This window comes from Barbatula barbatula, assembly GCF_947034865.1.
Source record: "Barbatula barbatula genome assembly, chromosome: 21".
In the NCBI taxonomy this organism is placed as follows: Eukaryota; Metazoa; Chordata; class Actinopteri; order Cypriniformes; family Nemacheilidae; genus Barbatula; species Barbatula barbatula.
In genome coordinates this window covers 12,706,456-12,722,385 of record NC_136784.1, presented here as the reverse complement: position 1 = coordinate 12,722,385, position 15,930 = coordinate 12,706,456, and the positions used below count along the sequence as shown (strand labels likewise).

Genomic DNA, 15,930 nt, shown 5'->3' with positions numbered 1-15,930 from the left:
AGTAAATTTCCTACCCTAAATATATAAACACTGACTGAACCCTCATTGCCGTCAGAGAAACAGTTTAAACTACATCATATCATGTTTTACGCTTACATTGCACATATGTACGAGAAAGATGATCCGTTGTTTTAAGATGTTTGCCTGTGAATGTATTTAAATGTGTACGCAATGTGAACTATAAATTGTTATACTGTACTTGTGGTACAGGCAGACTCTCCCAATGTGCTGCTGGCAGCGTGAAACGGACGTAAACTGCTTATGCTCCTGGTGCAGCAGACGCGAGAGACGTGCACGAACGTTGAAACCCGTCCGTCTAGTGCATGTTTACACAGAAAAACGGTGGGAAAGTAGCGATGCGGGACAGTAAATCACAGCAAGCACATACTTTGTGCAGTTATTATGTCGCACATGTAATATTTAGGCAGCGAATGCGACTAAAATAGTCGTAATTTCCTGCACTCCATCATACCAATTGTGTGGGGAAATTGTGTTTCGGAGTCTCACGAGACCAGTCGGATCTCGTCACACCCCTAATCGTGAGGTATCCCGTGATTCCAACCCATATATACTATCATTTCTATAATGACTTGAAAATGCATTAAAATAACTGCAGACTATCTAAAATGCCCAAGAAACATCCTAGTGACCCACATTTCAGAATATGAAAAATAAGTTGGCCTTTAAAATCAGCTCATGTTTATGATAGCCCTGCCTTGATATCTGCATTGCTTCTTACAGAAGGACGTACATTTCATCTCTGTCAGCGTGCAGCTGTATGTCACGAAAGGCCCCCGGAGGATGACATCACCCTTTAAAACGCATACAGATTGGGTTTACAGAGCAGATTACATGTCATATCCGACAAAATCTAAGGAAAAACAGCTTTCATCAAAGAGGGCGAATAAATGACAACATCCAATGACCTCAATTTATTCAGCCAATGGTAATTCACAAAGAAACCCTCACAGCCAATCATCTTCCAGTCAAACCTGCGACCCAATTAAACAAACAAAAACATCCACATCATCAGCTTATGTCTGAAGGATAAACAGCTGTAATACTAAAAGCAGAAAGCAAAGGAATGTATGAACCATGCGATAACAGCAGAGTGGGTGCTGCTCTCTGTGGCCGGATTCAAACAGAATGTTAATCAGGGGGGATTATGGGATAGCACCCCAGTGATCAGAGCTAAACACACATCGTCTGTTCAGGAAGAGAGAGAGTGAACAAAAGAGAAATTTCCCAGACTCAACACTTGCTTGTTCATGCATCGCTTGAATTCGCATCATTCAGAAAAAGAACAGTAACCACTCAAGCGCTGTTTCAATACATAGCAGCCGCCTACCTAGACAGCATTTTAAAGTGATAGTTCACCCAAAACTTACAATTCTGTAATCATGCACACGCCTTCATGTTGTTTAAAACCTGTCCATGGCTCTTTTGTAGAACGCAAAGAAGATATTTTGAGAAATGTCTCTGTGGTTTTATCTTTATAAAATGGAAGTCAATGGGACCCAATTTTGTCAATTGGCGGACAAAAGAAAGCACAGCTCAATGAACACAGATTCTATAGAAACAATGACGTTGAGATGGCCTCTTACTGACCGAGCTGATTTGATTTAGCTACCCTTATGACTGTGATGTGGGACGAAACCTCTTACTGGCCCCTGTCAAAACCACAGAATGACAGCAGATGCAATCCAGATCTCTCAAAAGCGCTTTCATCACTATCCTGTCTTTATCTTTCATCCACCTTTCCCTTCCCTCCCTTCTATCCTTCTTAAAATATCCCTCCTAAGGCCCATCGTGTCAGACTGTCTAGTTAGTGGGATTTGTCAATATAAGCTACTACAAAGAGAGAGAGAGATGCCTTTTAGGCTCAAATGATTAAATCAGCTTGAGGTACATCAGTGTTGTGTATCTTATGAGAATATTTATGATGTGTATGAGTCAGTTAAACACAAGAAAATGCTTTGTAACTTTACACACCATTTGCTTTGTCAAGGGGTGAAGAAGCAGGATTAAGATAATGGCCACCAAGAGAGAAGCATTCAGTGATTATCAGCTCTGAAAACTCAAACCACTCAAGCTTAACGGAAAACAGTGAGACTAAACATTACCGTAAACAGCTATAATGGCATATCACAAAGCGGCTCCAGAGAAGACCTTATGTTCCTGAAGAGCCTGCAGTGAAGCGGCCCCATCTTACTGAATGCCTGCCAAGTTTCACTGAGCTCGATCCAGTGATTTTAAGAATAAGAAATGACATGCACTGCTGAAGACAGCGTTTGCCCTCAAGTACGCCCAAAAGTCAAACATATTCCTGCTTTGCAATACAGAATAAAATAAACCAGAACATCCGCATTTATTCTTACTGTTGAGCATATGGACATCCACAACAGTCTGGATTGTCAAAATGGCCCATTGTAAGAAATAATAAGACATAATGTATTGAATTCGTCGAACAATTGCCTAACAAATCAGGTTACTAAACCCACTGGCTCAGCAGACAAAAATGATACATTTCTGAAACTTTGCTTAGGAATGTCAAACAGAGAACAGTTAGCATAAAGTGATGCAATATGGAGTACATTTTTATCCAAGATGAAAGACATAAGAGTGAAAGAGAAAGGCTGGTGCAGGCTGTCGTGAGAGGGACGGACACGGTGGGTTTCTTGTGAGGAACTTCTTGAGTTCTGACAAAGGGCGATTGGTCATTCATTTGTCAGCTATATAGTATGGCTGTCCTACAATTAAGAGTAACAGCGACTGCTTTTCAGCAACTAACACAATGTCTACACAAGACGCAACCGGCAAGACGCAACATGACCGACCGTCATGCAGCCAGTGTGGCAATTTTTTCAGTCATATAAACAAACGATTCATTCGGAAATGCGTACGAGTAAACGCAACGCTATCGCTGAGTTTTTCGAGCCGACCAATCACATCGTTAGTGGTCGGCGTCGAATTTTGTGCATTGTTACAATTTTGGAGAGGTATGTGTCAGGCTACGGCATCGGAACATCAGAATCCATACCCATAGACAAGCATTCATTATTACAACATGAATCGGGTTCAAGACACAAAATAACACGGAATAAGTCTCAACCCGATTGGTTGTTCCTTTCGGAATTATGGGTAATGTAGGAATTTATATACTTAACTTGAAGGTGTGTACATGCCTTTGGCATCTACAAAAGAACGTATAACAAATTCGGAGTGTTGAGCTCATGGCTGTATACATAAAGCCACTTCTCAAAATAAAGTAAGTGTTACTTTAAAAACAAACGAGGAACGCGCTTATCTTAGTGACGTCACACAGCTCAAAGAAACCGATATAAAGTATGCAGCCCGTTCTGCCACCCACAGGGCGTCAGAGTCATCATTTAAAAACCACACGAATACAACTTCACGCATGAAATAATTCCGTTTCAAAAATGTAGGTAGAAAGTATAACAACCCTTATTAGCTAAATCACGTCCCGTTTATCTTTTAACAAAATCATCACGGAGCGCATGCTACACCTTGGATAGAAACATGTGGCACTTTGTCATCCATAAGAGTTAATAAAATATACTTGACCGAGGGCTGCCATAGACTATATCACGATCAGCGGGCTCAAACAGACACGAGTAGGGCATCGGGATGACAGTTGCCCACATGAACCAAAAAAGTGCCGCTGGATCGAGCGCACGAGCCGGGTGAGAATGCATACGCATACCCAGAAAGCTTTTAAAATCACTCTTAAATAAACATCGATCGTGTATATAAATATCTAATTAATTCAAATAAGTAAACTGAATGAAATCAAAGTTGTGCTCCCTGATGTTGAGTTGCACTCCATCAGTTGACATAACGCATCAAATAAGCGGCGTTAGTGGTCGACCGCGATGCCTTGATCTTCCCCTTAAAATAGGAATTCTGGTAAAGATCGACACAGAACAACACGAACAAAACACCGCAGTTCAGTGCAAACACCAAATTGCTTTGTTTTCGGCAAAGTGCACACTAATAAACCCTACTCACCACTTAGCGAGACAACTTATTCCAAGTGGACGTTATTTACTCGAGTTGTGGTGCACTTCCATCCGTGCCAACAAAACATCACTGCCCTCTTTCTCCCCTCTCGCTAATTCGCGCTCGACGTGCGACTAAACTACTTCAAGATGAAACGTTGAATGACAGAAACAAGGTCTCTGAGTGAAACCGACAGCAAGGGATCAAACATCTGATGTAGTACACGCTCAGATTTGTGGAGCTCCCTCACAACGCTGACGGGCCAATCGGCGGGCAGCGTTGTTGTAGTGGGAGGAGTCTGCGACAGGAAACGTTCGCCATTGTGCGCTCAAGGCTTGACTATAAACACATTGTGGTGTGCAAGTGCCACACCAGGGCCTGGCATTGAAAGGGCATGTGCTCAGCTGTCACAGTGAATCTGACTTAAATATTCTCTACTGTTACAAATGCCTCGCAAACTGTGTGTCTGCGGGAGGTTTGCAAATACAAAAATAGCTCGGTGTGCCCGAAACCTGCACACTGTAGGAACTAGTGCGACCTGCACACCAACCAAGGAATCAAGCTAAAAAATATGTATGCATTACATAAGGATCTGATTTTAATATACGGTGGTGTATTATGTTGAAATACTGAATACATTTAGTTACATTTTGTTATTTCTCTCTTCAGTCAAGTCCACGGACCTGTTTTACAGTTAATCTGATAACAAAAATGACTCTTTGACTTTAGAAGAGCACATTTTTATTTTGGGGGACACATTTAATACAAAGCATATATACGCGTGGCTGATAAATAAACCATAAGTGTGTCCAACTCCTACCTTGTGGAACGTTCTTCCGGACGCGTCCGGTCAACCACATCTCTCACAACCTTCAAAGAACTACTTAAAACCCATCTCTTCTGTGAATACTTGACAGACAAATAAAAAAAACAATTATGTACACTAACCCTATTTTTCTCTCAACAGGTAGTGGTCTAGGTTTTGTTGAAACTAGTAACTTTGTATTAGCACCTTTTGTATTATTGGTCCTGATTCCTGTATGACATATCGCTTATTGCTGCCTGAGCTTTGGATAAAAGCGTCTGCTAAATGACTAAATGTAAATGTAATGTCTATGGTGGTGTGACAGCAAAACAAACTGTATATATCATATTTTATTATGAATATTTGTATTTATTATATAAAATAGCATACGAGAGATTTATCTTCATTGTTAGTTATACATATGTTTATTATTTGTGACCCTAGACAACAAAACTGGATCAATTTCTGGAAATTGAGATTTATACATCACACGGAAGCTGAATAAATAAGCTTTCCATTGATGTATGGTTTATTAGAATATATCAAATCTGGAATCTGAGGGTGCCGAAAATATGGAGAACATCGCCCTTTAAGGTTGTCCATCAGAGGTGCTGTAGCATGGCGTTGCTATGAAGAAACAGGGTTGTTTTAACGCTCTCTTTCGGCTTACCGCTGTAAAGATGTTGTGGAGAGTAGAAGACGCCAAAAGCAGAAATTCTAAGCTTTACATAGATACCAAACATGAGTGGGTAATTCTCAAGAGCGGGAAGCAGTGATAGAAATTTCTAGCCGTGTTTCTGGCCATTTTGTTCACAGTTTTGCTGCATCCAGAAATTTACAAAATATCTTCATGGAACATGATATTTACTAAACATCCAAATTTTTTGGCATAAAAGAAAAAACGATAATTTTGACCCATACAATGTTTTGGTGGCTTTTGCCAGAAATGTTCCCGCACTATAAGACGTGTGTATGTGTGCGTGCGTGTTAACATAGACTTTAAAGCATTACCTACTTTACATAATAACTGCAATATTTTCAGATGTTCGAGATATTCTCAAAATAAATTAGGACAACAGCTTCTCAGTGGAGGGGATATCACGTTTTATTTCTATTCAAATGAATCTAAACAAAGCTACACTGTATTTCCATACGTTTTAATGTGGGCAGAAAAGATGTAAATTGCAAGAACTAATACTGTATTTTCACTATTTATCTGTCTGTTTTCATCTGCAAAACACACAAATGCGTTCACCAGACATTGATAGCAGAATAAGTATGAGCACATTAAAGTTTGAGCACCTGATTTACAGTAGGTACTGTTATCGCAAAATCCACTTTACATAATGTCTCGTTCTCCTGGTCTTCCTGTGGTTTAACCCAAGGCACATTGCTCACGTGTTGGTGTAATGTGCTGTATAATAGCCACAGAAGCAGACTTGGACAGTACAGCACAGACACCTCCACATGCATTCTCTCTCTCTCTCTCTCTCGCTCTCTTTCTCTCTCTCTTTCTTTCTCTCAGCTGCTGCCCTGCTCATCCTGTAATTATGGCTGTCATCAACAGCCCCCGACGAGAAGCTATATTTACTGGAGCTGTACAAACAGTGACAAGCCTTAAGCAGCCCTTTTCCATTCTCTCCTATGTGTTATGTAACCGGCTAGCCTGCAAAATACAAATCAAAACACTCTTTAGGACATATTCTGATCGTTTTCGTCTGGAAAAGCGAAAGATGTCACTTGAACATTACCATTCTGCTGTACATGCATAAAGTGGGCCTACTGTTGGCTATTGTTAATAGCATTTAGCTAAAACACTTACATCCAACATGGCCGCCACCATTTATTCGGTCGTGGAATGTAAAGCAGTTTTCCCGTGCCTTGTAAACACGCATGCCAACCATGAGTCATTCGAACATGTTTGTACACTGAGGTTAAACAAATATGTCCTGCCTCAGGACTTTATGAACACCTCCATTGAGAGAGACGAGCAGAAATAGGTTAACACATGCCAACGGAGGTCAAAAGGGTCAAAAAGCTGCCAGACAAACACAGCGTAGAACAAATATGTGTGAAGACGTCGAAAGAAAGATGTGTTTAACAATGCAGAAATGTGTGGACAGGAAAGTTCACTGAGGGTAAATATGCAAGTTCAGTGGCTCAGTTAGTAGAATGTTGCATTGCAGTGCAATATCATGGGTTTGAGTCCCAGGCAGGGAACAAACATAAAATGTAGAAAAAAATAAGCGTCACATGTTTGGGTTGAATGCAGTTTTAAGTCACTTTGGATAAAAGTGTCTGCCAAATACATGAATGTGAAAATGTGAATTACTGCTTTTATGCTTAGGCAAACATTGTTATTGTAATTCCTAATACATGCTAAACTGTTTGTGCTATATACATGCTTAATACCTTAAAGGGATAGTTCACCCAAATATACAAATATTTACAAAACTTGTATATGACTCTTTCTTCTGTTGGCACAAAAGAAGATATTTTGAGAAATGTCTCGATGGGTTTGTGTCCGTATAATGGGAGTCTATGGGGGTTAAGGTTCTTTGGTTACCAACGTTCTTTAAAATATCTTCTTTTGTTTTCTGCAGAAGAAAGAAAGTTGTACAGGTTTGGAATGAAATAAGGTTAAATAAATTATAAATGACGAAATGCATTTTCATTTTTGGGATAACTTTCCCTTTAAATTGTGCTGATTGGTATGCTATGGCTTTTGAAATTGCCATTAAATGTATAATTTTCACCCGTCGAAAGATTAAAATAATTCCATAAATTTGCAATGGAGGGCAATGTTTTATAAACCACTCAGAGCGCCGTAACAGCTGCATAGCACCTTGCACCGTGATGGTAAATCTTGGCAAATGCAAAAGTCTAGTTTAATGCTGTAAATTCTAGACGCTTTGATATTGCTGTGGCAATTTATATTTTAAAACAGGCGTTTGAAAGCAATTGGTGCGGTTTGAGATTATAGGCTTTCGAGCCCTGTGGCTAATCTCCTGCCTTTGGTCTTAATGACAGGTTCTGATGCAGGTAGCAGCCCACACCGCCAACTCGCACAGATGTCTGCAGACCACCGGCTTCCAGGTGTTCACCAACATCAGAACAAAAGGTGTACTGTAGGGCAAAAGTTTTGACATGCTGACAGACTTATGAAAACTCACTGATCCCAGATCAGCGGATCACATTTTCTAAATGGTGGTTCTTGTAGGACCAGGAGCTTGGGAGCCAACCAGGAAGCTGCTCCGCTCATCTGTCAATGGCCCTGATAATATTGTATAGTGTATTGTGTCTTTTCACCGACCGCGTCGTACAAAGATAAAATCATGGTCTCGTGTCCATGGAAAGCTCTACTTGTTGGGTCTAAAGTGGGTCAATGGAGGCCTGCGTCATGTGGAGACAAAAACACACCGAAATACACAGCCCTCCACCAAACAAGCGTTGTACACATGAAACCTTCTAGACTTCTTAGAAAAACCACTATAGTGAATAATGTTTAGGGCACACAAGAGAACAGACATCAGCGATTGCCCTGAGGCTGAGCAGTTTGTTCGGTGCGCTTGAAGGCTTGCGTCCTGAGTCGATGTGACCAGGTCATTACTGCCTCCTTCTGACACATTTGCCACTAGCACACTTTCCCTGCTGGAAAATCAAGACTAGGCCAGTAACTGTTTTAGAGCATGGTCGATGTTCTAGGCTGGTTGACATTATAGTATGGCTGTATGATCTTGATAAAGGATTTCAGATTTGGCTTATTCATGTGCTCCCAGGTAAAATCACACACATGGCATAAAGTGGCTTGCTTTTATAAAATATTGGCAACAGCCATATTATAAAAGTATCATATAAACAGAATTAGGACTGTTCAATGATTAATCGTGATTAATCACATCCAGAATAAAAGAAAATGTCTACATAATAATATACAGTATGTCTGTGCACTGTGCATATTTGTTTTGTATTTATAAACACATACATATACATGCATATAATTAAGAAAAAAATATACAATAAATTCTTAAATATATACATGTATGCATATGTGTTTGTACACATGTCCACAGTACACAGGCATATACAGTATTATGCAAACACTTTTATTCTGGATGCGATTAATCGCGATTAGTCGTTGAACACCCCCAACAGAAGTATTTCTACCCTACTCAAGTACATTTTTCAAGTATCTGGAGTGTTTTAACCTCAGAACAAAATGACATCACTACATAATAAAGCATATATCATTTTATTTGCTTCACTACCTTTCATAAATACATTCTTACTTATACGGAAGTATTTTCGTACTTTTACAAGTCGTTATTTTTTGAGTAAAATACTTAAAAGTAAGAAAGTTCGACATCTTTTTATGAAATGAAGTCAAGTTAAAGTAAGATATATGCTTTGTAATATTGTTAAGTATGCAAACTTGGTGGATTAAAGGCACAGTATGTTGGATTTTCCAAGTCATATATCCAAAAACCTTTAGCCAGTTTTACAGCCATATAGCAGATGGATCATTCATTTTTTAACGCATTTGACAAACACTTTTGTCCTACGTTACTCGCAATGTATTCAAGCTATACATTTTATAAAAAAAAATTGTTCTCTGGAAATCAAACCCATGAACTTATTGCTGCTAACGTTATGCTATGTGAACTTGTTAAAACAGGTTTTATTGTAGTGTGATAAATAGATCGACAGCTGCATGAAATCATCGGTGCTGCATCACTCTCGTGATTCTGTACAGAATCATCATCTTACAATGATAACCCATTGGTTGGATTCGAGTCATACAGCCATTCACAGCTGAGATTGTCCAGCTTTGCTGACATAGACAATGACATCATAGTCATTCATCGGTATCCTTGGACACGAAGTGCAGCATGAAGGCCGAGCACAATGTATAGCTCGCTCTGCCGACCAAGAGTGGCATATCGCCGTTTCAGTTCATATCAACAGGCTTTCAGATAAAATCACTACAAATGGCCCTGCCAAAGCCAGACTACACCCGTCAATCTCTCCTGATTTGGCACCACCATCCTCTATGAATCGATACGTGGAGCGTGTCAGCTTTGAAACCAAATGCCATAGCGAGCCTTGCTGAAGCCCCTGAGAGGATTTGGTTTCCCCAGCCAGGCTGTCTGATACAAGTCTAGATCAGAGATCGCACAAATGGCTTGTTGAAATCTGACACTGAAGTTTGTACGATAGTGGAATTGATTGACAGGCAACATGACCGAATTCTTGCTTATTCTTGCGAATTCTGCTTTTTGACATCCCAGTCCCTTTGCAGCAGTATTACTAGATTGCCTGAGTATTCTGGAAAAAAATCTACAAGCTCTGAAAAGACCTTTAAAAACACTTTTTTAGTCCATGGTCGTAATCTGCATGCTAAAAATACTGATGACTCATGGTGCACTACGAAGATTTTGGTCCAATCAAATGATCTTTAGAATGAGAATGTCCCGCCCCCAATACCACTTGCAACCGGTTACTAGCAAATAATGGTTCATGGTTATGTCGAAACTAAAGACTCGTGTTTATTTATTTTTCAATAATAATGGTGTTTTAATAGGAAATACGTCACATTAAACCGTTGGCTCATCAAGCAATTTAATGGGTCTTTAAATGAAAATACAGCTAACACAGCATAAACCAAAGTTGTTGTCTCAACTAATTTGTTTTACACTTTGCTTTGCAACACTGAAGGGAAATATTAACAGGCATTATTGCTAAATCAATAATACCAAGTCTAATTGTATTTATTGATGTAAATAACCCATGCGCCCCCTGAATGTGCCTGAAGGTTATCCATGACATAGTGATAAATATGTGTTCACAAGTATAAAAATGAAATAATGGATGCTTTGTAGAGTGTTGTTTGGCACAGAAGTATACTAAAGCATAGGCCAAAAACCTCTAGAAGGAAGAGTTGAACCCATGCTTGAGCTTGTAGCTATAGCGCATGACTGTTTTGATTGTATAATCCATCCTCATGCTGTTAGATTTACATTATGTGCATTGGGCACTAATGAAAGATGGACCCATGCAGTCTTTCATCAATTCTGTTTACCAAGACTTTCATAGGGTTCATGCTGTTCCTTTTTGGTCAGAAAACAAAGTTCACTCAGTACTGAAAAACTGTTTTTGAATAACTCATGAAGCACATGCAAAAGCACGCAAATATGTTGTTTTTTTCATAAAGTGGCTCTTAGATGAATTAGGTTAATGAAGTTTCAATGGCTTTAAAGGTTTTACAACTAAAAGGTTTTCCGGGTGAATTCAGTTAGGGTTGGGTTAGGATGAATTAGCTTTGCACGCAGAATATCCGTGACGGCTGAGGGTGTTGAGCTATTTGTGTGCTTTTATGTAGAGTTTAATGACATTTTACGGTTGTATTGCATTGGAAAATTTGCGTGGTTTTCAATTTAGAGAATAATGCTTTTGCAAATGTTAAACACTGATCATTAAAAGTTTGTGAAAGCGTCATGTTATGGTGATGGGTAATGTGCAACACAATCACGGCCTATTAATAGACACAGCAACACATTTGCACTGAATACGGATAAACTCAGCCGCGGTGTTTCTTCAGTTCTTCTGTTCGAAAATAAAAACCTTGGTCAGAATTTAAAGTCAGAGATGCCTTGAATAATCACGTTTGGACTTTAAACTCATGCTATGTCTGTTGTCATCCATAGACACTGTGGATCTCACATCCTTTACCAAACTAGAGAGAAAGCTGGGGGGTTTCTGCAAATACTAAATCTAGTGCTGTTGTGCTTATGGATGAAAAGTCCAGACCTTTTGTTATACCGACCCTCGTGTCCTCCCAGATGAATGATATCTGTATGAAACATGCATAGGAGTTACAAGACATAAAAAAGATTTTATTGCCCTTGAATTTTGTGTTTTAGGGGCCGTTCACATTTCCTTTTTTTTACAAAGAGCTCGAGTGGCATCTGCCTTTGCTAAGCAACCATGGGCTGCGCTTGCCGTGAAGACGTGGATGTTTCAACATATGATGTTGAATATAAATAAACTGATATATGGATTACACAGAAAATACCTTACCATAACTCTACAAATACATGTATTAATGCTTTGATTATCTGTGTCTCAATCTTTGCTTAGATGGTCTATGTTGTTCCAGTAAAGGTAAAGCTGATTGGTTGGTTCTTGGCACATGACCTGCGGTGAAATTGCACCATTCTGAAAAGTTGAAATATTTTCATCACGGTGCGCCACGGCTAGAAGATTGGATCACTATGATAAATGTATGTTCTTTTTGGAGCTTCAACATCCTGAGGACCATAAGAAGATAACATGATGCCCTTTCAATATAAAATGATCCATCTGTGTTCAACTGAAGAATGGCCATGTACATCTAGAATGGCATGAGGGTAAGAAATTATGAGACAGTGAACTAACCCTTTAAGTCTGTTGCATCACACATGTTCTTTCTTGAGAACACAACACAGGATTTAGATCAGATTTTGTCCACATTTCCTATATTCTCAGGCACTTTGATTCAACATCTTATTTATGTGCCTCAAATGTCATTCACAGAAAAAGACACAATGGTTGCATCACTTAACAGTCGGTTCGGAGTCATTTGAAAGTAACCGCAGGCACCATAAAATCCATGAAGAATGTTTACAGTGTACATACAGTACATACATACAACTGTACACATGTAGTGTCAACAACGGGAAATTGCCACCATCCAGAATATTAACCAGCTTCCTGTACTCATGTCTTGGCAAATACAGCATTTGAGAAATGAAACAGCGGATATATCATACTTCAAACATGCTCTCTCATGCTTTAAAATGCCAAAGAGACGCGTTATTTCAGTTTTACAGTAACATGCTCAGACGTTAAGTAATATAACTTGGATAAGAGACGACACATATTCAGTATAACAACATAACATTCACGTTTCCGCTCTTTCAGGCCTAAACCCCATAGCATGACCCTACCATCATCAAAGACGTCCTCCGCCTCCTCACGTATCAGTCCGTTCAGGTCCTTCTCTGTGATGTCACAAAAGGCCATTGGTTGTTTTCTTCGCTTTCTTCACTTCTGTATGGTTACTATACTGTTAACTTGCGTTTGGATCGCATTCACCCCCCTGGGCGTCCGTGAAGCCCCCTGTCAGCTTGAGAGACAGAGACCGTTCTGAGTTCCACTCGCTTGAACAAGGCTAGCGCGAGTGTGCGTGTGAGGGTGTGTGGGAGCCCACACCATCCAGACCAATTTCATCAACACGATGATTTCATAATCTCCTGTGTGTGTGTCAAAGTGAGACGGAGAGTGCGCTTGGAGTGTGTGTGGTAGATATGCTAAGTGTGGTATGTTGAGTGGAGGTCAAAAAAAATTTGTGCAAGCCAAATGCTATCCATATCATGGACGGCACGACAATCTGTGAGATGTAAATCTGTCCATGGGTGTTGACAGGTCTGCAGGGCTATTTTTGCCTCAGCCCAGTTCATGCATCACAGGTTTTGTCTCAGGATAGAGTTCACTAAGGGTGCATGAGGTGAATCACCTTATAAACTAACACAGAACGGCTTTAAACAACATGTTTTTTTTATGATGTAAAACGGTGAGTTCTTCAGATGTAAAGAAATAACGCTGCTGGATTTTGAGCCTTTTGTTTTAATTTTGGCTTCTTCAAAGCTCTGTGGAATAGACCTTACCGCGATCTCATTAACGGAGGGACAGACTCACACATCCACAGTCATATAACAGCAAATATTCACATCGGGACTATTTCAAAAACATGCCCTGAATAGAGGAACTAAAATAGAACCACCCACACCAGTCACGTTTTCAGACAACTTTTCTTTTTTTTGGTGCGATTGCTCTATCTTTCAAATTTTTGGTGGAGTTTAAAAGGCAGGGAACACTATTATTGCTCATGGTTATGAATTTGAAAGAGGTGGGCCTACTTGAGTCGTATCTAAAGACTAAAACATCAGAGAGACATGGTAAGAAACCACATAGCAAACCAACCACGTAGCGATCTCCTAGTCACGTAGATCACTTATCAAGTGTAAGAATAATGATTGAAATACTTAAAGGGACGGTTCGCCCCAAAATAAAAATGCTTTCATCGTTTACTACCCCTCGTGTCATTCTAAACCTGTTTGACTGTCTTTTGCAGAACACAAAAGGAAAAAATTAAGATAACCACACAACATCGTCCCTCATTGACATTTCAAAATATATTTTTGTAATCCACAACATAAAGAGTTTTGTAAAGGTTCTGAATGACATGACGATGAATAAATGATGACAGAATTTTTATTTTGGGTTAAAGTATCCCTTTACGCTTTTTTTTGAAAGCACATTGAAGAAAAACATTTGAATAGTCTTTCGGCACACTATGTCCATTTCCAGTATCTCATACCCACAAATTGTATGCTTATATGAAACAATATGCCCTCATAGGATGTACAAACGTGTTTAGAAGTGTGTTGTATTTGGCCGAAAGGAGGTTGACTCTTGCCCCTGTCCTGCAGTCTCTTGGTGGTGCCTTTCAGGTCTGTACACATGAATAATGAAGGACGGACAGTAATGAGACCCCTCAGGTAGCCACGAGGAACTATGCAAAATAAGTCTGCACAATAGTGCCTGTGAACATCCTTATGCAAAAAGCTTTCTTATTAAAGGGGTGATTTGCCGGAAATACGTGTTTTTCTTTGGTGTGTTATAAGTTGTCCATGCATGTATTAGACTCGTAAAATTGCAAAAATTTAAGTGGAACAAAAGATGTACTTTATCTAGACGCGAATGCTCACCCAGAACTGCCTGAAATGCCTTGTGTGACCACACCCTGGCGAATCTACGTCAGTTCGTAACACGATTTGCAGCGTCAATTGACCCCTTTAAGATTGCCTATTACTAAGTAGCCTATTCTGTATTAATGCTATATTAGATCCCTTCATATCGCTGCAGTTTTTCTGAAACTTGGTATCTCCATATTTCCTGATTTACATTTTTTGCTATAAATCCTTAATATTTGTTGCTGGGTTTCGCAAATATCTAACCAATTAAAAGTATTAAAAAGTGCTTGTCAACCTTGAGAACATTCTCTATTTCCTGAAAAACTGAATTTCGACAGGTTTTAGAATGACAGTGACGATATACAACTTTTACATTTCGATTGGTTACACTTAATGGTCCAGTGTATGAAATTTAGCATCATCTAGCGGTGAGGCTGCAAATTGCAACCAACGGCTCAGTCCACCCCTTCCTTTTGAAGCACTACGGTGGCTGACACAGAACTAAGTTGTCGTCACGTTTTTGCTTCTTCCGAAGGAGATAACGTATTTACGAAACGCATACTATAGAGCGGTTTGTCCATTTAGGGCAGTATATTATATAGCATTTTTGTCAATAGATCCTCCTAAATAATTTACACAGCACCTTTAAATGCAAAATCAAGGTCAAATGTCAAAGTGTCAATATTTTAACTTTTATAAATTTAAAAGTATGTCAGGGCAGTGGACAGTCCTTCCTGCTGTCTGAGACTATAAGTTATATTAGATATTAGTCATAGGCCTACCACTGAAAATGAACAGTTATCATATCCCAACAAGCACACACGCAAACCTGCTGTTATCAATACATCCCACACACCAGAGACGGCTCTAGGTACTTGTTAAATTACAAAAAAAATGTAAATCCTTCAGAAAGGACTATTATCTGCATAATATCTATCCACGAACATTGACAGTTCGGAAACAAGTTAACTAGGCACTTTTGACATTCCAAACACTCATTGCCATTAAATCTTATCCAGATTAACAAAACTGTCAGATCTCACCAAAATGCACAATTTCATACAACACGTAAAGAAAAATGAAAAAAGAGATTGTGTTACTTCATTTTATACGCATTTAAAAGGTGAACATTGTGTTTTTCTCTAGAACAAATAAACAAAAACGATGTTTGCAAGCAGGTTTCATAATAAATTGTCAGATAACCCCACCCCAACCTCACACCATAGCCCGAGACAGTGTGTTATGCTTTTATAAATAGAGTTAGAGGAGAAAGATTTTGGATCCAGCTGTTAATTCACAGTGATGTGAATC

The 15,930-nt window shown here is 39.3% G+C and overlaps 1 protein-coding gene across 2 annotated transcripts in view; it reads right to left on the bottom strand.

The window, feature by feature from the left end:
* Window positions 1–13,047, bottom strand: part of ripor2 (RHO family interacting cell polarization regulator 2) — a 46,309-nt gene extending 33,262 nt beyond the window's left edge. Inside the window, exon 1 of one of the 2 annotated variants that reach the window (XM_079485242.1) lies at window positions 12,811–13,047. In XM_079485242.1, coding sequence (XP_079341368.1) covers window positions 12,811–12,886 — 76 coding nt within the window. In that variant the 5' untranslated portion in view covers window positions 12,887–13,047. Of the gene's footprint in view, window positions 1–4,029; window positions 4,337–12,810 lie in introns of those variants that run through there. The other variant, XM_079485243.1, reaches the window with a different exon arrangement.
* Window positions 13,048–15,930: the final 2,883 nt, after the last annotated feature.